At 34.8% G+C, this 23,400-nt stretch overlaps 1 protein-coding gene and 1 pseudogene across 1 annotated transcript; both read right to left on the minus strand.

The window, feature by feature from the left end:
- Positions 1 to 455: 455 nt before the first annotated feature.
- LOC114368013 (protein SGT1 homolog A-like) lies at positions 456 to 4,592 on the minus strand. The gene is made up of 10 exons (XM_028325339.1): positions 4,271 to 4,592; positions 3,891 to 3,960; positions 3,077 to 3,201; positions 2,751 to 2,877; positions 2,259 to 2,355; positions 2,087 to 2,152; positions 1,649 to 1,787; positions 1,149 to 1,231; positions 957 to 1,061; positions 456 to 796 (listed from the first exon to the last, which is right to left on the minus strand). The coding sequence occupies exons 1-10, from the start codon at positions 4,428 to 4,430 to the stop codon at positions 689 to 691; spliced, it is 1,080 nt and encodes a 359-aa protein (XP_028181140.1). The 5' UTR covers positions 4,431 to 4,592; the 3' UTR covers positions 456 to 688.
- A 3,457-nt stretch (positions 4,593 to 8,049) lies between these two features.
- On the minus strand, positions 8,050 to 12,820 carry LOC114368334 (annotated as a pseudogene).
- Positions 12,821 to 23,400: the final 10,580 nt, after the last annotated feature.

Consider the following 23,400-nt stretch of genomic DNA (forward strand, 5'->3'; position numbering starts at 1 on the left):
TACTCCAAACTCTCTGTCTCATCATATTTCCCTCCCCTCTATAACCTTAGAAGAAGAAAAAAAAAACACAATTTAAGCAGGCTAGGCCATCGACTAGACATCTGGCCAGTCTTTACCCCTATCTAACGTTAAATGATAATTTGATGATAAAAGAAAAGAGTTTAAAATAAATCTATAAGTTGTGTGGGAATAAGTGATGAATTGATTTGTGGGTGTGTGTATGTATGCTCATGTTGACAGTGTCAAGTGTGAAATTTTCTTTTGAGCTATGTTTGTTTGAGAGGAAAGAAATAAAGTATATGATGAGTGAGAAAGTCTGGGGTGGTTAAAATTGTATGCCAATCAGTCGCATTAATAGATTTCTTGTTTATTATCAATACGAGACAAATGAATTATATTCAGTCGCATTAACCGGAAGTAGAGCTCTTAGTAGAGCTTAAAAAGAAGGGAAAACATAAAACAGAATGTCAACAACCATGAATTATATTCACCAAAGTGAAGAGCCTTGTCCTCAACCAACAACCATGAATTCAGGTTCTAGCGAAGACGGACACAACACCTCATGAACATTAAAAAAAAAATAAAGAAAATAGTATCTTCAGTTCAGTAGTTAACTAACCAACAAAAAAGTAAACGAAGTATAATAATCCCACATAAAAATATATGCAACACTGATCCAGAAAATGTCTTAATATTCCCATTTCTTCAACTCCATGCCATCAGGAGGACTTCCCTCTACCTTCTTTGTTCCCACTTCTTTCCAGTTTGTAGACAGAACTGTCCCATTAGACTCAACCTATACAAGAAAATAGAAAAGAGATCAGGTGCAATGTATACATTGCAGTATGCAGTGAAGACAAAATTTGCTGGCATTCTCAATATAAATTAACAAGATATTAGAAGATGCCACAATAAGGAGGAATTAAAAATTTGAATATATTATGACCAGGACTTACAAATGACTTTTTCATTGCTCTTCTTGTATCCTCATCTGCATCTTGATATATTTCGCGGAAAAATTTGTTCAATGCAGCATCGCCATCAAGCTTTTCATCTTTCTCCTGAAATGAATGAAGAATGTTAGGAGCAAGAGTTGCAATCACTAAAATACAAAGAATTAAGAGACTTTACAAAGACAGCAAACATACCTCTTTCTTGACTTGAGCTTCAATCTTGTCCCAATCTCTTGTTTGTTTTGAGGATGGGTAAGAAGGTCTTTGACTTCCAGTAACTGCAAAATTCACAGAAAGGGATAAACCATTTTTGCAAGGAAATCGAGATAAAAGTTAAGAGATGGGACAAAATTTAGTCCATATGCCAACAATAAGGTCCAACACAGCAAGAACAATTCTCTGAAAATCCCTCTCAGATAAGAATCCAGGACAATTACGTCAACATAAAAATTTGGCAACCAATAGATGTAGTAAACCACGGGTTACATCTTTTTCACAATTACCCTATTTGGTTTTTTGCCCTATTTCACATTTGCCCTATTGGGCAAGTTCCCAGCAGTTGAAACCTATTTGGCGAGATTTATTTGCATTGTATCTGCTGTCATTGATATAGCATTTTACCTAAGTCACCAAACAGGAAATAGAGGAGCAAACAGAGGAGGGAAACTCCAGGATCCAGATAAATCTTAAGTTACCTGAAGAAGCATTAACCCTCTGTTGAACAACGATGTCTCTGGTGAATTCTAGAGATGTCCAGTGAATAGGTTCTGCTTTTGCAAGACGAATTTCAATTTTGGTGGACAAAACTTCATATTGACAATTGGAAGGTATGATCTGTTTAAGAAAACCAAAGATCAACACAATATACACCTATACAGAAGTAACAGAATAACAAAACAAACACTAAGATAAACCATATAGAGGAGTTTAACATGCAACTTCGGCATTACAGGGGCTTAAGACTAGAAAAAATAAAATCAAATAAGATAAAATAACCAAAATTTAACTATCTCCAGTATTCACGTTATATCACCTCCAAAATTATAGTATATGCCTATAAGGCTGTCAGATACATTTGTCCCAGTGATCCAAGCTTTTTTTTTTATATACTGACAAAAAGCTCTTATTCATACCTTTCCAAATAAGCGAGGTTGAAAAACATATGTGTCTTCTCCTGTGACATTAATACTAACACTTAGCTACAAAAGAAAAAACAGGGGAGTTAGAATCATCAAAATGAATAGAAGTGTAATAAAAGCAAGCATAAGAAGCAATGACTGAATATTATTATAATGTGACCCATACTATTTGTTCACCGAAGTCAACAGTAATGCTTTCCTTTGGGATTTTCTTTGCAAATATGGTCACAACCACCTGATCATGTTTCTGGTAGAATTCATGCCTGCATAAGTTAGATACTAAATTAACATATTGTTAAAAAAATCATTCATTTGACTTTACCCAAATCCTTAACTTTTGGGATGATTAGTTCTTAAAACAGTAACAAAATCTGTATAATCAAGTAGTCAGAAATTAGGTCTTTCCTCCCCTCATCAAGTTAAATCTTAGCAGAAGGTTAGGGCTATGCATTGTTCATGCTAAAGCCCAAAAATGTTAGACAGCAAACCATTCACGAACTTCATCTAATAGATTAATCATTTGGGAGAGTTAATTTTTAACGCACAACAGATATCAAAAGATATGCACAATAAATACAACAGCAGTAGCACTCTTGAAATATATAATAATATTCCTAGCAATGAATATGCACAACCGTAAAGTAAAAGCAGGTTTGACCTATATTTAGGTTTAGTCACTGTAACTGTTGGCTTCTCTAGAAGATCATCTTGTTGCTGAACATCTTTTGGAGTAACATCTTCTGTTGTGGCCTTTTCCTCTATAATAGGTGGGGTATAAGATTCTTCTGTTCAACACAATATGTCCGTCAAGCTCATTTCAGTTTCAAGGCCAAAATTGGCATAAATCCACATTTTCCCCTTCCAACAGTCAAGATACAATCATTGGTCATATAAAACATTCTAAAACATGAAAAGTAAATCCAAAAGACAAATAAGTTTTCATCAAATAAAAAGAATTTTACCACTAGAAAGAATAAAGTTTACCTGCAATGAGCTTATCACATTCTTTGATCAAAGTAGCAAACCTTGAGTTGTCTGGAGACAATGATGCACCCACCTCCAGAGCAGCCTTTGCAGTTTCATATTCCTCAAGCTTCATGCAAGCAGTACTGCAATTGAAGCAACAAAGCAAAAATTAAATCAAGTATAGCACAGTTGAACAAGGATAAAGAATTGAGTACATCTAATGTCAAAATATAAAATAGTATGCGATATGATGATGCACAGAAAGCAATTTCAATCAACTTTAGCCACAGATATCCTCATTAACATTTAACCATCACATAAAATAATTATCTATCAGTATCAATTTAAATTATTTTGTAATAAGCAAAAATTATAAGCTACCTCAGAAACTATTCCTCAGTAGACATAACAACATGAATATCCCCTTTGTTTCCTATTGTTCTCCACAGCAATAGGGGTCTATCATTATTATAATGGAATACAACCATTGGATTAAATAACCATTGTCTATTAAGGCTTCAAAGTAAAATTGGTTGAGCAAGACTTCAGAATTTGCATGATGCAGCTAAATCAGCCACATTTCACACATAACATGCAACCTCCTTGTCCCAGGCACACCTCAATACCTAGGCAGCTAAGTAGCTGCTTTTGACAACATTTAGCAAAAAAAATTTACAATCACAAATTGACATGTATAATAAGTTTGTTGTTTTTTACACTAATTATCTTAAAATTCATATCTACCATTTATATATAGAAAAAAACTCAAAGTGAATAGTGATAATTATAGTATGATTAGGAAAGGGAAAGGACAAGGTGACGTGGTACTTACCCTTTCCGCAAATATGCTTTTGGTAGAGAAGGATTCAATTCAATTGCTTTGTTAGCATCAGCCACAGCCTCTGCACAAAAGCAAGAAAATTAGTTCCCAAAATTAGTAATTAGTCAAACATTACAACCACATGTCTGCAGGGCGCCATGAATACAAAATAAACACCATATAAATTTTTATTTTTTCAGAAAAAACAAGGAAGCCAAAGACATTATTAGACAATAAAAACAATTTCATCTTGGTCAAATGAACTAACTTCGACCATGAGGACCCAATTGAACACAGATTCCGTCGCAAGCAAAACCCCAATGATTCATACAGAACAGCCAAAAGGGTATTAGAAAAACAAAAACTTTTCAAGGGAGGGCGTGAGGGTGTACCAGTGAAGTTGTTGAGTTTGATGTTGGCTTGGGCGCGGTCGGCGTAGAATTCGGCTTTGTTGGGTTCGAGATGAATGGCCTGAGAGAGAAGGTCCACGGCGAGTTCGAAGTGGTCTTCGACGAAGGCCTCTTTGGCTTTTGCTTCGAGATCGGAAGCCATGAGAGAGGGAGAGAGAGAGAGGGACAGAGAGGAAAAAAGGAGTAGGAATTGAATGGAGAAGAAGATTCTAGAGAGGGAAAACGAAGGGTTGTGATTTGGAATTGGAAGAGAAAGAAGGAATAGGAATGAATGATTGACTGACCTGAATGAATAAATGAATGAGAGAGAGGTGAGTGGGTATATAGAGTTAGAGAGTGGAACCGGCTAACTGAAAGGGGAAGGGAGTAGACTTTTGCAAGTCTTCCCAAAATCATTATAATATTATTATTTGTAATTAATAATAAGTTTTTTCTTTGATGATATTTTAGATGATAGAAGGTTACGATTCATCAAAAAAAGATGATAGAAGGTTACAAATTATATTTTAGATTTGCATAAACCATTTATATTATGATGATAGAAAGTTATTTAAAAAAAAATGTGGCTTCTTTAAATCGAGAAACTCATTTGAGAGGAGAAAATAACAAAACTCAATCGTTAATGAAAAAATCAACTATTGGTGTCATTTGTTACGTATGTATACATAATATTTAACTGTTGAATTCTTCGTATTAGAACCCTATCTCTAAACTCCAACAACAATATTTAACCACTAGACTAATATACTTCATTAATATATAAATAAAAGTTATAATGTATACCTTCAATCAAAACTAACATTTCATATATATTTACTTCTACAATATAAAAAAATCGATATATATATATATATATATATATATATATATATATATATTAGTATTGATAATATTTTTGATAAACTAGTACTACTAATATTATTAATATTGTTAATAATATTAGTAGCATTTTAATGGATAAATTAATATTTTAATGAATATAAATATAAATATGGTAAAAGAAGATTAATTAAAAATATTTGATATAAATATTGAACATTTAATTTGCATATTTTAGTCACTCAAATTTATACATATAATTTTCAATAAACCCTCTTCTAATATATTTATATCATATCCAAAATATTTATATTGTAGTAAAAGTATATTTATGTATACATATAGTAGTATTTATTAAATTATTAGTTTATCTATAAATATACTAATAATGGCATTATATATTATTAGTATTCATTTATGAATAATATTATTTATACTAATAAGATATATATAAATTTGTTTTTTAGTACTAATAAATACATGTTGCATGACTGAAAATTAATATATATATATATATATATATATATATATATATATATAATATCAACAATTATATAATTTTGCAATATTATCAAAAATAATAATATATTAATATACTAATAATATTCACAGCTTTAATTTAATGATATTATTATTAATACTATATATATATATATATATATATATATATATATATATATATCATTTTTTTATCTAGTAATAAATACATGCATATGTAATTTTAGTTTTAATTGAAGGTGTGTCTACCCATGATAACGGGTGGGATAAAACATGTTTGACTTCTTTGTTTCCGCCTCCAACATGTGGGTGCATATTCAGTATTAAAGTAGTGAATTTAAAACTATAATGTTCATCTTTATCTCTGTCAAATTTTATCAGGTTTAGATATATTCATGGATAATTTGTCACTATTTTTTTTTAATTTTTATTTATTAATATCTTTTTCAATAAATTATATATTAAGTTATTAATTATATTTTAATTCAAAAAAATGTAAAATAATAATAAATAACAAAGATTTTAAAGGTGAAGAATTAAATTATATATATATATATATATATATATATATATATATATATATATATATATGGTAATCACGTTAATTAATTAGGGTTTGGTTCCCAACAAAATCTCAAGGTATTCTCATAAGTTTCACTCATCGTTTATGACACTAATCCTTAGTCATGTATAATTTTAAGTCTGCTACTTAATTATTAATATTATTATAATTTAAATTATTTAACTTTCAAACTAATTAATTTATATTATTAAAAAATTAAACTATAACAACAATTCTTATATTGTTATATGTATGTATATATTGTAACAAAAAATTATATTAAAAATTATGTGACAGGTACGAGTATAGTTACGGGAATAATAAATAATCATTTAATTTAGAAAAATCGCATAATACATGTATCCATATTCATGTTTAATTAAAGTCAGTGATAGGATATTTCATGTCAAAGTCAAGATAAATGGAGTAAGTTTTCTTTTGGAAAGAGAAGTTAACAACGGCACAACACTTATAAAGGATTTTGGTTCCTCCCTTGATCACAAGGCTGGAGGGAAGAAGAAAAGAATTTATGAAAAAGAAAAGAAATGGGAGATGCTTGGTATACGTGACATGCATGCCAAATATGGTTGTTCCTTTTGTTATTTCTTTTGGTAAAAGTAATATATATACCAATGTTGAAATTATGTATAGAGATGGAAAAGGTGAGAATAGAGATTTTGTATAACATTTGCGTATGTGACAATGCCATATTTTGTTAATTCTACATTGATATGAGAATTTGTTAGATTGTGTGAAATTTTATTGAATTAACAATAGCCATGTATTACGACTAACATTAATTTCTAACTCAGAAAAAAAAAAAACTGATAGCATATATACTAAAAGCGTTACTGTAAGGGCATATAACAAATAAGGAACCATGCTGCATTTGGTGATGGAAAGGCCAAAGAAAGATCAAATTATGTATGGGATATAAACCATTTGCAATTGGGCAAGAAACCCGAAGGAATTAATCTCGATCAAGCTAAATTAATTAGACGTCTGTTCTAAAATATAATTATTGTGTGTGTGAATTTCAAGCTAAATTGATTAGACAAAATTTATTAGAAGACAACCAGGGATCAGGCCGAGCTGACTAAAATATGATTAGTTTACAAAATACTGATATAACGGATCTAAAATATAATTGGTGTCTGATATGAGGGTTTTTTTTATTTCAGTGAAAAAAATATTAATTGTTCAACTACCAATATGTTATTAGTTCAAATAGAATTGAATTTAATTTTTTTTAAAGTGAAATCTCATCTTCAATTTTTCTTGTGAAAAAAATATAATTGAGATGAAAGATTTTACTAACATAATCAACTAAATTTTTTAGTAGAGATTATTTATAAACGAAATTGGTGGATATATACCTTCCATAAATATCATGATGACCCCAAAAAAATTTAAATAAACACATCATGTTTTTGTTTAAAAAAGTCGTAATCTTTGAAAAATTATGTTTTGATACCTAAGTTGTGAGGTCCATTGAATAGCATTCAACATGGCCCAAGATTCTGCAACTGCAGGTTTCAGGATACCACTAAAGAATGAGGATGCTGCTTTGAGAAAATTGTTATGCATTCCATGTAAATAGATCCCAATACCAAAAGATTGTGTATCTTTGAAAATCGCAGCATCTAAATTACATTTAATGTAACCGTTTGGAGGTGGAGACCAAACATTTTGATGCGTATGGGGTCAGAGTTTGGAGTATATAGGTTGGTCTTTTGGCATGCGTCTATTCTGCAAAAAAATGATTAGCAAGAGGGATATCAAGTGAGGCTGGTACATTTGATTCATTCCAGTTCTTGTCATTACGCTACTTCCATATAGACCACAAAGTGACTGTCAATTTAGAAGCAATATATGGTTGGGATTATTGGATCAAGCTAAAAAGGAGGTCATTAATTCCTTCTACATCATCACGCAGGTCATTAATTCCTTCTACATCATCACGCTTACTTTCTATTATGGACCAAAGACCATATGTCTGCCAATATTGTTTCGCCTTGCAACAATCAACAAATAAATGTCATTCATTTTCATAGTGGTGAGAATATAAACAACAACCTGGTGGACATTCAACACCCTTTTTGATCAGGCATTGAGGAGTTGGAAAACATGCAAGCACACTAAGAGCTCATCTTGTTGCTTAACGCGTGTTCACTTAGTCCAATTGGACATGTGTGCTTAGCACAAGCTTCACGCTAAGCGTACAAGAAAGTTCTAGAGCTCTGACCGATCCATTTCACTCCATTTCTGAAGGAGAGGAAACAAGAAGCAGATGAAAGCAAAAAAGCCATTGTTGAAAGAAATCACTTTCTAGAGCTCTGGCCGATCCATTTCACTCCATTTCTCTTCATTTCATTCCACCTTTTATATTTGTAAGTTTCTCATGACAATAAGAAGCTAAAACCACCCATTGTTGGGAGCTCTGCAATCCAAACTCTCTTTGATGTAATGATTCTAAACTATCTATTAATATGATGTTGATATTATTATTCTTTCCTTTGCTCATTCACATGTTTGTGGTCTGATCATCCATTTTCATGAACTATTTTAGGATTTAGACATTGGAAAATGTTTATGTGCTAAGAACTTGGAAAGAACATTTAGGTGATCCATGTCTAGGGATAGAGTGATATTGTTTAACATGTTTATGCATCTTTGTTTGTAATGCAAATTATTTAATATAACTCTTAAGGGATTAGGAGTAATATTAGGTGATTTAAGCTCTCTCACTTGAGGGATCATGGTTAGAGCATGCTAGAAGATGCAGGTAATAATCATATTCATGTTAAAAAGAGAAATATCAATTACGATTGCATCAAGAGTAGTTATGGTAAATGGATCCCCCAACATGTTCCATAACTCGTCACCAACACCATCTCACAACTTTGAGTGTTTATTTTCTTAACCTTTCATGTTCATGTTCATTGCTTGAAGTTAATTCACATTACTTTGTCATTTGTACTTAATCAATGAGCAAGATTCAATTTGAGTCACACATTGCTTAAACATTATATATATATATATATATATATATATATATATATATATATATATATATATATATATATATATATATATATATATATATATATAACACTCCGAGTACAAACAAAGTCCTTGTGGATTTGATACTCGATTTTACCATTTTATTACTACTTGTACAAATTGGTACGTTTGTCAATGAGCCAACAATGATGTAATCACTACTACATAAAAGGGCTTTAACATCGATTCTAGAGGAGTTTCAACATCAGTTCTAGAATCAATTTTGAGACAACCATCATTGAAAGTATGCATTTTCAACATTAGTTTTAAAACCAATGTAGAAAATCATTATCTACATCAGTTCTAGCTAAAACAAATGTAGAAATGTGGCAAAAATTGTATATTCTGAAGTGCTTTCTACATCGGTTCTGAAATAATTGATGTTGAAAGTTGTATATAATATCAGTTTTTGGCAAAATTGATGTTGAATGTGCTTAATACATCCATTTTGGGCAAAAATAATGTTGAATGTGCCTTTATAACATCGGTTTTGGTCAAAATTAATGTTGTAAAGACACTTTCTAAATTGGTTATAGACCAACCGATGTTACTTTTTGCAAAAATTTTAAAAATAATAATAATAATATTCAAATTGCACAGTATAATTAATTCATTAGGACCTAATTTTTGTTTCACAGTTTAAACATAATCATTGATATCCAAAAATATAGCCAAAACCATTCAATTTGAAACAAGAATGGTCCTCTATTCCAATATGCATAAAATAAATACGAAGTTCATAATAGGGAAGTGATTGCAAAGGCTATAAACTGAGATAACAAATCATTGGAGTTCCCTAGTACTATTTACATTCTCATAAAATCATTAAGCTCTTGACTATAACAATAGCTACAATAGTTACCTGCATATGGCCAATTGTATCAACTAGAACCACATTTGAACCATTGTGTGTAGCTTCTTGAATTACTTCTTTTGCTACAATGGTTGGATCTTTTTCATAACCCTTCTAAAATATAGGAATCTAGAAAGAGATTTTATAAGACAACATGCTTCCAATAATTGATTATGATACACACATTAATTTTTAAGTAGTAAAATGAATATAAACCTAAAGTCTACATGCATGGGTTTGTAGCTGCTCAATAGCTCCAGATTGAAATGTATCACAAACAACCATAATGACACTAACTTTGTGTTGCAAAAGCCAGTAAGAAACCTACACAATTGCAAATAAAATAGAATATCTCCCACCGGTTAAAATGCAAGCCCAACATAAGATTTTAAATAAATAGGAGAAAATAATATGATTTTTATTTACTTTAGCTAGATTAGTAGATTTTCTAACTCCATTAACTCCAACAAACACAACAACATATGTTTTCCTTTGCTCTTTGGCAGCATGAACATCCCTCAATATGTCAATAGAATGCCTAGGGGTTAAAATGCGAACAAGTGCTTCTTCCATTGTTGTTTGCATTCAATTTTTGAACCATATCAGTATGAATGTTATGGAAGCATAAATATAAGGATATGAACAAACATGCATTGTTGAAGATATCCTTGTAAATGAAGCTAGCTTTTTGCCTTTAAGACTTGTTGCCACAAGCTCATATAGTTTCTCAACTATTTCCTCAGCCTACAAGAGACACAGAATGCAAACAAAATTAGCAAGCTTGAGAATAGGAAAAGGCAGTCAATGGGTAACCATATACATATTAATTTTGTTTAGGGTAAATGCTTACCACATTCTTGGTCATGAGCCTGTCCTTTGGAGCTTTCAAAGCTGGCTCCAAATCTGACTTCTCCAAATTAGCCTTTCCTGTAATACTGAGCAGAAGGATGTAGAGGAGTATTCTTATTAATCATTTTAGTTCATAGATGAAAATTGCAAAGTAGAAAGTTATAAAACTAAAGCTTTTCAATTGATCAAGCAAACAATGCAATAAGCTTCAAACCAGTAGATACCAATAAAAAGAAAATGGAAAGAGGGTAGCTCCCTAGATTTACAAAATGGAGCTTAATTTATTTCATTCTTTTATCCTTTTCCACCATCAATTTATGTCCCCAACTCCAACTCCATTCCTAAATTTCCTAACAACACGACAAGTTTAATTACCGTGGCATCTTGATGATGAATGCGTATCTTAAGAAGATTACCACAAATGATGCATAATAACACGTGGAAAAAATATCATTAAGGTTTCGGTTCAATGAAATTTAATACATAATTTTTATTGCCAATATCAGAGCACAAGAAATCATTATTTGAACAATCTAATTCTCTAGGTATCTCATGTTGTAGAAACAATGAGACAAACAAGAAAATCTTCACATAAAAGTAGAAAAATCAATTGCACACCACATCCATATATCATTTTTCAAACACCACACCACCAATCCTTTATAAACTATAAAGCAAATGAAATGCATAATACACACACACACACACACAAAGATAAATTTCACTACTTGTACAATGCCAGGTTTATGTAACCAACCATAACTTGTCATCCACTTCCAATGGCCATACCTATGGAAATGTTAAAAAAAAATAAAAAAAATAGAATTAGTGGTACAATATCAAAACACTCATGAGCTGGAGAAAATATGTTACAAAATGAATGTTTCAAGTTGCCAAAGAAAACAATCACCTGACATAACTTGTGAAGCACTATTGAAAACAGTTGTTAGGTATGCTAAATCATAACACTTGGTGCTCATATTTTCTAGTAGTGTGACTATCGACTATAAAATTGTGTCATCATTGACCATTAGAAAATAATTAATGGATAAATGAAAGCCGTGATAACTCTAATATCTAGGAGTTCTAATTAAAATAAATTAAGAAACTAATGTAAGGAATTTCCAACTCTTGGGCTCATAATTTGCATATTGGATTCCTAAATGGCTGCGCCTTGTGCTCGTGCTTTGAACTTGGATGGCTTCACATGGAACACAACCCACTTGTGCTCACAACTTGGTGGACTTGATTCTATTTTGCTCACTCCCCCATCATATGCTTCCTTCAATGTCTCTGATGTACCTTCTATACCTTTTAACATAGATACAAAATAGACACAGTGCAACAATGTATTAGTCATTAGCTAGACCCACCCAGTTCCAAACTTAGTAAGAGATAAACACACCTTTTTTTATTCTATAGTATGTGGTGGTGGAGATTGTAGAGTCTCTTCTTGGGCTGAAAAGAAAGGTGAGAAGAGTTAACATAAGAGAGAAAAAAGGAATCATATAAGCTAAAGCATAATGAAATGATCAAGAGTCTAAAAAAATTGTTCACTAAGCTAGAAAAGTTCCCCCTTTAATGCTAGCACAACCTCTGCTATTTCAATAGCAACACCCTCCTGGTGATTCAAAATTGGTCAGGAGATGATACACAAGAGAATTAAAAGCAAGATGATCTATTGATCTCATCTAATATAATAGAAACGTAAAAACAAACACGTGCCTCTTTGGTGCTAGCTCCAAGATGAGGGGAAATGGTGACATTCTCGTGTTGCAGCAATACCACGTGCCCTATCAACTAGAGCATAGGGGTCATGAGCAATCATGTGCATGCCCAACCCTTTTGCTCACCTCTCCATTTCAAATCCAAATTTTCCAAAACCCATCACTGTCAATGGCTTTCCAACCATGAAAACTCCCACATACTTCCTTCTCTGCCATTTTCATGCAAAATTTCCACCATGCCCCAACAACTCTTCTCAAGCAACATGAATTTAAAAAACATATAAATTACTAGCTATGGTGGAGGCATCATCCTGGGCAACATTGTGAGCCATGGCCCCATTGAGGGTGACTAATTCTTCCACGGTGAAGCTGCATTTGACAAAGATTTAGGTGATTTGGGAGATGAGCATGGAGGGGGTGGGGAAGTGGAGGGTTTGGCCGTCGTGATGATCGAGGAAGATGAGGAAGAAGGGGCAGTCGAGCATGATGGAAGAGGTCCTAGTTGGCGACCAAGAGGATGTTGGAGCAGGAAAGTTCGATGGTGATCTTGGCATGAACAATGAGGTTAAAGGTGTCGTCAGGGAGGGAAAGACTTGCACCGTCAAGGAGATCGACACGTAGAAATGGGGTTCTAAACCCCAACTTTGCTTTCTTTTGATAAAAACAGTCAAATGGGTGTCTCTATGGCTTTTGATAGAATCATACATTCACAACATCAGTTTTTAATAATCGATGTTAAGGGAAAAATAATAACATTGGTTTTATTAAAAAAATTGATGTTAATTCAGCACTTACAACATTGGTTTTAAAATAACCAATGTTAAGGGAAACTCACAATATCGGTTAATAAAATAAATGATGTTAACGAAGACACTTTATTTACAAAAATGCTATTGTACTTTTGTTAACATGGGTTTACATTAGAACCGATGTTAACTGGTCGACGTTAAATCCATATTTTCCAGTAGTGCATGATACGCACTTATGACATTATAGATACTCGTTGGGCTAAATTTCTAGATTAGCTTGTCCTTTTCAAGCTTGTTTAGTTAGGGCGTTTGTTGGATGAATTTAGAGATTTCCACTAAGAAAATGGATTCAACAAGATGCTTCTTCTAATGCCTAGAGTTGTGATCAATGAAGTTTCCTATTGTCAAATTTTCAAGACCCTCAATGGAAGGAATCTAAATGTGGAAGTTGTCATTTGATTGCAGCCAAGGGTGATTGAACACATTTATGGAATTTCCATTTCCAATTCTCCACTCTAAACCTTGTTTTAACACCACCTATGAAACGTGGATATTATGCCAAACAAAACTCGAATTGTTCCCATGTTGGAGTTAAGAAATCCTTAGAAGGAAAATATTTAGCTTTGAAAACTTTGTAAACAATAGTATCGTGGTTGGTCATCAATCACCAATTTGCTTCCCTAGCATGGCAAGATTAAAAGCATGAAGGTGATTAAAACCCATTCCTCCATATTGTTTTTTCATAGACAGTTTTCTCCCAATTCAACAAGTTTATTCCTTTTGATTGGGAAATTTTGCTACCCCACCAGAAGGAATTGATCATTCTTTCTAATTCCTCTTGCAAGGTAGTTAGGAGCTAAAAACACTCATGCAATAAGATGGAATGAAATAAGTAATAGATTATATGAGGACTTCTTTACTTGCCTTTGAGAGAAACTTTGTAGACGGCGGGAATAGCAATGCAAACAACAATTGCATGAAGTTGGGCAACATAAAAAAGGAAAATAAAATCCGCCAAAGGCAAGTGAAGAAAAAGAGAGACAAAAGATCTCCCGATTTTACAAGGAAGGCACAAAAGTGCAATAAATATTAATGTATAAAGACAAAAGGAGTAGAGCTCGACCCAAGAGTTGAAAGGAACAAACGTACATGCAAGACTCTAAAGGTTCTTACTCAATATAACCTTCAAACACTCTTTGAGTCTATTTGATCCTTTCTTTCATAGCCCTCTTACCCCTGACCATATTACAAGCCCAATAAAGCCCATGTAGATCAAGGAATGACTAATTTTGCTTTTAAGTTTAGATTTTGTAATGGAACCCGCCCAAGCTTGTGATTGTTGAAAAAATATATATAAAAAGAAAAAGAGAATCCTCGAGGTTTCACACTTGCACATTTGAGAAGAAAACTCATTCGACCCGGAGCTCGTGGAAAATGCCCAAAGACAATTGTGATAGTAGGGTACATCTGATGTTAGTCGCTCATGCCGACTCCTTAGGATTCCTTTTGAATCCAAGGGTGGCCTTTGTTGTATAAGTTCTTTTGGGATCAACCCATGTCATCAAGTTTCAGTGAGATCGACAAACCCTTGGCATCACTCTATAATCTTAAGTCAGGAAAGTTTCATTTGGTAATACACCAAAGTGTAACCATCCATTGCCATCCTTCCATTGTATGTGCGATCGATCCCAAAGCCTTATGTTTTGTTGTTGTTCAAAATAATCAAAGTTTTTAAAAAGAAAAGGGAAAACCCTAGGATCAATATTTTGGTTGATTGATTAAATGTCAAACAACTCCATTGCCATCACTCCAAAATTGTCAAGTGACTAAATCAAACAAAACATACACTCTAAGGGAGTCCCCAAAGAGATTTGCAGAAGAGAGGATGAGGTTGTATGAGTTATCACATCTTTTAGAAAGAGACAGTCAATTTGTGTTTTTTCATACAAAAAAAAGGGAGGAAGAAAAAAGAAAACAATTAAGGTCACTAGAATAGGGAAGAATGGCATGAGCATTTCACAATTTTCATGATTCAAAACCTTTTGCATTACTAGATACAAAGCCTACATTTACTGCATTTCAAGATGAAGGTTGCATGCATTTGCATCCCAAAAATCATGTTAGGTTATAAGTGCATAGATTTCTCTTTATATACCCAATTCCCAAATCTAATGTCCTATCTTTTGAGTTTAGGATGAGACGCCCTCTCAAAGAGTCAACCTCTTGCTTCCGCATAAGGTTAAGCCCTTTGGTACTAGTACCTATTGGCTTGTTTCGTAGGACTCAAAGTCCTTGCTTTTATCTTTCACAGGACTCAAAGTCCTCACTTTTATCTTTCACAGGACTCAAAGTCCTTGTATTATCTTTCATAGGACTTAAAGTCCTCGCCTTTATCTTTCAAAGGACTCGAAGTCCTCGCTTTTATCTTTCATAGGACTCAAAGCCCTCGCTTTTATCTTTCATAGGACTCAAAGTCCTCACTCAAAGTCCTCATTTTTATCTTTCATAGGAGTCAAAGTCCTTGCTTTTATCTTTCATAGGACTCAAAGTCCTCGTTTTATCTTTCACAGCACTCAAAGTCCTTGCTTTTATCTTTCATAGGACTCAAAGTCCTCGCTTTATCTTTCACAGGACTCAAAGTCCTCACTTTTATCTTTCACAAGACTCAAAGTCCTCGCCTTTATCTTTCACAAGACTCAAAGTCCTCTCCTTTATCTTTCATAGGACTCAAAGTCCTCGCCTTTATCTTTCACAGGACTTAAAGTCCTCGCCTTTATCTTTCATAGGACTCAGTCCTCACTTTTATCTTTCATAAGACTCAAAGTCCTCGCCTTTATCTTTCATGGGACTCAAAGTCCTCTATCTTTATGCTTTCATAGGACTTAAAGTCCTCTGTCATTTACATTTCAAAGACTTCAATGTCTTCAATCATTTATGCTTTCAAAGACTACAATGTCTTCGTTTACATTTCAAATACTTCAATGTCTTCTGTCTTTTACATTTACAAGACTTCAATGTCTTCTATTTTTTACACTTTATAAGACTTCAAGATCTTCTGTCTTTTATAGGACTCAATGTCCTTGTCTTTGTGCTTCTTAGGACTCAACGTCCTCTATTTCTACGCTTTGGAAAAAAAAAGAACTTCAAATGTCTTCTGCTCTATAGGACTTCTATGTCCTCCCTTTTTACATTTTATAGGACTTCAATGTCCTTTTGTTTATAGTTTTTTTTCCTTGGTTTTCGCAAGTTGCCCAGTCGAATAGCAAGGTCACTCGAACAAAATTAGTGTCCTTATCTTTACTTCCCTTTTATTTCCAATAAAAGATAAGTAAAGATGGGAAACTGTCATACCCTAATTTCATCCGGGGAATATCGTTCATTGATCTTTTGATCCTTGCTAGTCGATTTACGGTGTTAAATGCCAGTTACAGTACAAAACAGATGATCATTCAGTGTTTTGATCAAGAATGCGAAAGATACCAAAAAGAAGGGGCAAAAGGGTCTTTTATGGAGGTTCCTGGACCTTAGCTCGCCCAGGCTAGCCTCTAGCTCGCCTGGGCCCCTAAAAGACTTCAAGGTGAAGTAACCAGCTCGCCTGGGTGAGCCAGTTACTTCAGGAGTAAGCATCAGCTCGCCTGGGCGAGCTCCAACTCACCTGGGCGAGCTGCCTTTGCCCCAAGTGCCCATTTTCCTATAAATAGGCGTGCTAAGGAGGCTGAGGAGGGGTTCCAAGGTTAAGTACTTGAGGGAATTGAGAGAGTTAATAGAGAAGAAGAATAAATAAGAGGAAACGAAGTCGAGGCATTGCCGAATCGCGACTGTGATCAATCTCTACATCGTTCCTCATTCAGTGTTCTTCATGCGACTGTCGGTTAGTTTTGTTTTTGAGGATTGAATGTGATCTATGTACCCTTAGGGGTCCCCCATGTTGTTTTGTGCACATTCGTCTCCTCCATCTATCATCGTCAGTCTCTTTTTCTTTGTAAAGTTCAATCTTAACCGATCATTAAGTGTTGTAAAGTTGTCTTTAAAAAGATTGAAAGTTAATAAACAAAACCAAGATAAAACCAACTAATTTCTTTTTATCAACTATCACTTGAGATCATTTCAAGGGCCAACGCCTTAAATGATTCTCTCCGCTTTTTCAAAGTTTAAAACATCGTGTCAAGGTCCAACGCCTTAAACGACTTTTTGTTCGCAGTTAAAATGAATCTTTCAAAAACATAAAAAATCAATTTAACACACAAACATTTAGACTTAAAGAACTACGTAGGTCTCAATTCCTCATTGCACCTGAGGATACATAGGAGCAAGGGCAACACCCTTGATGTAAAGTCCATTGGAGCTTGTAGGCCTAGGATCTTCTTCATCAATGGATTCCTTTGCTTCTTGGAAGATGAATGGCAGCGGAATGGATAAGAGCTTGGAGGAAGAAGGAGATGAATGAAGGGAGAGGAAGAGAAGAGCACGGAATTTTGTGCTCTAAATGAGTTTTGAAATTTGAAGTTTAATATTCAAATGATCAAAGTTGAAAAAAATGCACACACAAGGCCTCTATTTATAGCCTAAGTGTCACATAAAATTGGAGGGAAATTTGAATTTCTATACAAATTTCACTTGAATTTGAAATTGAATTTGTGGAGCCAAACTTTGGAGCCAAAATTTCACTAATTATGATTAGTGAATTTTAGCTATGGTTTAGCCCACTAAATTCAAGATCAAGTCCAAGATTCTCCACTAAGTATGCTTAGGTGGCATGAGGCATGTAAAACATGAAGCACATGCACAAAGTGTGACTATATGATGTGGCAATGGGGTATAGCAAGCAAATGCTCACCCCCCCCCCCTCTAAAATTTAATTGGATTGGGCTTCTCCCAATTCAATTAAATTTATTTTCTAACACACACATCAAATATTCACTTAATGCATGTGAAATTACAAAACTACCCCTAATACAAAAACTAGTCTAGGTGCCCTAAAATACAAGGGCTGAAAAATCCTACATTTCTAGGGTACCTTACCTACATTATTGAGCCCTAAATACAAGGTCCAAAAATAATGAAACCTTAATCTAATATGTACTAAGATAAGTGGGCTCATACTTAGCCCATGAGCCCGAAATCTACCCTAAGGCTCATGAGAACTCTAGAGCCTTCTCTTGCATCTCTGGCTCAATCTTCTTGGAGTCTTCTATCCAATGCCCTTGCGGGGTAGGATTGCATCAACCCTTGTCGAACCCAAAAAAATATAAAAATATAAAAAGGGAAAAGCAAATACTTTTGAAGTCACGTTATGCACTGATGGAAGCTTGCTTGTGGAGCTTCTATGGAGGCTGGATCTTTGAGCTTCAATGAGGTCCTTTAATGATGAATTTCCACCATGGAGATGCAGCGGAAGGCAAAAGAGAAGAGGAGAGGGGAGGCACCATCCACAAGGGAATAAGCCATGGAAGAAGGAGCTTCACCAATAAGAATGTGACTTGGATAAGAAGCTTGAAGAGGATGCTTTAATGTAGGAAAAGAAAGAGAGAAGGGGGGAGCACGAAATTGATGGAATAAAAGAGGGAGAGAAGTGGAACTTTGAAGTGTGTCTCATAAGACTTTCATTCATCAAAGTTACCACAAGTGTTACACATACTTCTATTTATAGCCTAGGTAGCTTCCTTGAGAAACTTCCTTAAGAAGCTTCCTTGAGAAGCTTTCTTGAGAAACTTCCTTGAGAAGCTTCTTTGAGAAACTTTCTTGAGAAGCTAAAGCTTAACTACACATACCCCTCTAATAACTAAGCTCACCTCCTTGAGAAGCTTCCTTGAGAAGCTTTGTTGAGAAACTTCTTTGAGAAGCTTCCTTGAGACGATTCCTAGAGAAGTTAGAGCTTAACTACACACACCTCTCTAATAGCTAAGCTCACCTCCTTGAGATGAGAAGCTAGAGCTTAGCTACACACCCCCTATAATAGCTAAGTTCACCCTCATGCCAAAATACATGAAAATAAAAAAAGTCTCTACTACAAAGACTACTCAAAATGCCCTGAAATACAAGGCTAAAACCCTATACTATTAGAATGGTCAAAATACAAGGCCCGAAAGAAGGAAAAACCTATTCTAATATTTACAAAGAAGAGTGGACCCAACCTTGGCCCATGAGCTCAGAAATCTACCCTGAGGTTCATGAGAACCCCAGGGCCTTCTTTAGCAGCTCTAGCCCAATCCTCTTGGAGTCTTCTATCCAATACCCTTGGGGGGTATGATTGCATCATGCACATTCGATTAAAGGTTGTCATCCCTTGTGACAGGTGTGTGGGGTGCTAATACCTTCCCCATGCGTAAGCAACTCCCGAACCCTTCTTTTCAATATTTGCATACCTCTTTTTGGTTTTTCTAGCGTTTCCCTCGAATAAACGTTGGTGGCGACTCCACTCGTTTTCTCCCTTGGAGACGAATGCTTTGGCTTATCTATTTTTGCCTTTGTCATCCCGTCATAGGGTAGGTTGCGATAGGAGGTAAGTGTCTCCTCCAAGAGGTTAGCTAAGAAGGAAAGTCATTTTGCAATAAAGACAGACATTAAAGAAACTTCCCTTCTTAGACAACCTCCACTTCTTCTCCTTTGTAAAAGAACACTTGTTAGCACTATCATACCTCTTGAGCTTGAGGTTATTCCTCAAGTAAAGGAGTTGTTGGATAAGGGTTTGGTTTTTAAATGCTTAAATCCTTGTGCTTTGTTGGTGCCTAAAATAGGTATTATGAGGCACAAAATCCCTATGATAAGTGGTATGATGAATGTGTTGAGTGGTGCAACCCTCTTTTGCAAAATTACCCATGCATCCAACATCTAAGAGAATAAAGGACATTCCTAAGTGGTCCACTCCACCAAGTATAAGGGAAATATTGGGCTTCCATGACATAACAAACTTTTACAAAAGGTTTGTCCCATATTTTTCTATACTTGTAGCACTACTCATTGAGTTGGAGAGGAACCATGTTCCCTCATGGGAAGATGCCCAAGAAAAGGGTTTTCAGACCTTACCCTACTCTAACATACCCAACACCACTAAGGGGGAGGTGAGCATTTACATGTTACACCCCATAGCCACATCATATAGTTACACTTTGTGCATGTCCTTCATGCTTTACATGCCTCATGACTCCTAACACACTTAGTGGAGAATCTTGGACTTGATCTTGAATTAGTGGGTTGAACCATAGTTGAAATTCACTAATCATAATTAGTGAAATTTTGGCTCCACAAATTCAAATTCAAATTCAAGTAAAATTTGAATAGAAATTCAAATTTCCCTCCAATTTTATGTGACACTTAGGCTATAAATAGAGGCCTTGTGTGTGCATTTTTTCAACTTTGATCATTTGAGAAATTAGACTTCAAAGTTCAGACCTCATTTGAGGTATAAATTTTGTGCCCCCTCTCTCCTTCTCCCTCCACTCATCTTCTCCTACCTTCAAGTTCTTATCCATGACTTCCTATGGTGGTGAGCTTGTTCTTGACTCATCTTCTCCTTGAAGTGGTGTCTCCAATCACCACTCCTTCTTCTTCATTCCATTGCCATTGATCTTTAAGAAGAAAAAGACTCCATTGATGAAGAATATCCAAGTCCTACAAGCTCTACATGGAGCTACATCATCTTCTTTGACATAACAAGCAACTCAGAGAAGCTTTTGTCACTCCACCCAAATCTTGCCTTCAAGTTAACCAAATCTAATATCACCGACAACCGTGCGAAGCTAGTGCACCTCAGATACAAAGGGTTCTTAGAATCAATTTGTAATTAGTCATACAAAGGTGCATGTACTTTCCAAAAACCCTCTTTCCCAAGATCGTGTATCATGTCTTCTATACGATCTGAGATGTCTTCATTAATCGGGTTAGTATGAGAGCCTGTTGTCATATATGCTGATTCACCATGCCAGATCCATTTGGTATAATTCGGAATTATACCCTCACATATAAGATGTGTTCTTATGTCATTTAGTGACTGTCATCTCTGTAACACCCTGATATATATATATATATATATATATATATATATATATATATATATATATATTATAAGTAATTATGTTTTATGTTTGATTATTTGTTGCGTTATTTTCATCCGTAATTATTTTAAGGAGGTTAATTTAGTTAATAGAGGGGTGTGGATAGATAAGGATCTAGCTTCTCAAAGAAGCCTCTTGAGAAAGCTTCTCAAAGAAGCCACGAGGAAGCTTCTAGAGGAAGCCTCTTAATGAAGCTTCTAGAGAAAGCTACATGAAGCTGCCTCGGTAAAAACGATGCCCAGCGTTCGTTAACCGTTGGATCTTCTCGAAATTTGGTCTTCAACTTCACAAGACACTTTTCCATGATCTGACCGTTGGGATCTTTTAGAAGATGTCTGGAGTATTCTAGAATCTTCCTTTCCCGAGAGCATCTCTTATTTAAGCATTTCAGCCTTTGCTTTCGTGTAGCTTAGGAAAAACGCCATTTCTTCTTCTTTCTTTCTTCCAAAGCCATTTCTAAAGTTCCAAGTACTTTCTCCATCACCCATAGCTACCATTAGCCACCACAAACCATCGTTGTTCTCCACACCGAGAGGAACCCTTCAACCGAAGCAGAATCTTCCAACTTGGCTTGTAGTTTCAGTAGAGAACGAAACCCTAATCTGACCTTTCGTTTTCTTTCGAGGTAACCATGGTTCTACGCTTGTTTCTTGTTAGTTTCATCTTGTCTTTGCATCTTTTCTGACTTTGGAACCGCCATTGTATGTCTTATGCTTCCTTTGAAAAACCTTAGAGAAAGAGACTTCGTAAATGTTATCCTTTCATGAAATGTATGATATTTTCGTAACCTACACTAAACCCCGGTCACATTGGCGTGGTCAGAATTTCCAAATGATGTTCCTTTGTAAAACCCAAAATGCTCTCAGCTCTTTCATGTAGTGATGTGGGTGTTTGACCCAGAGCACTGTTACTAGCTTTGTTTTATGAAATCCATACTAAGTCTCCTTCGTTTTGGCATAGTAGAGGCTTGCGTGGAATCGACGAGCAAGGACGAAAAGGAATCTTCAAGTGACGCGACGAGGAATCTGCGGGGTAGCTCACGATAGGTAAGGGGAGTTTATTATAAAATTTACCGTTTTAACACCATAGTTAGGGTCAGGGAACCTAGCTATGAGGATATCTGCCTGTCCCTGTTGCATGCTGATTTTTCTTCAAAGAAAATTACGTTTTAACTAATGGGATGCAATATATATATATATATATGTGTGTGTGTGTGTGTGTGTGTGTGTGTGTGTGTGTGTGTGTGTGTGTGTGTGTATGTGTGTGTGTGTGTGTGTGTGTGTGTGTGTGTATGTGTGTGTGTGTGTGTGTGTGTGTGTGTGTGTATGTATTGTGATGAATGATATTGTTTTGGTTGTTTGAAATGTGTTGTTTGAAGACCGTGCTTGTGGAAATGATATTGTTGTGTTTGTTTGAATTGTTGTTGATGTTGCTATTGAGGATTTTAATTGATATGTGATGATAATGATAATTATGATGATATTGATTTGAGATGACATTGTTAATAAAGACCATGTCAACATGAATTGTTATTATTGATGAATATGTGAGTATGAAACGAGGTTGTTGTTGTTGTTGATAACGTCATTGAGATGAGATGATATTTATGTTGTGAATGACATGCAAATATGATTTGTTGATTGATGTTGGAAATGCATTGGCATGTGCATGTTGTGTATGTTCGTGGGGGGCATTGTGCACTGACCTTTCAGGGTCTTTGGCACTAGCTTTTGGTCAGGTTCATACGTTGGATGTTGTGTATGATCGTGGGGGGCACTGTGCACTGACCTTCCAGGGTCTTTGGCACTAGCTTTTGGCCACGATCATACGTCGTATGAAGTGTATGTCATGGGGGGTAGAGTGCACTGACCTTGTCGGATGGCCCAGACGTGGGTAACTAGCGTGGTTAGAGAATCTAAGCATTTCTGAGGGGATGCT

This window comes from Glycine soja, chromosome 9, assembly GCF_004193775.1.
Source record: "Glycine soja cultivar W05 chromosome 9, ASM419377v2, whole genome shotgun sequence".
NCBI classification, from domain to species: Eukaryota; Viridiplantae; Streptophyta; class Magnoliopsida; order Fabales; family Fabaceae; genus Glycine; species Glycine soja.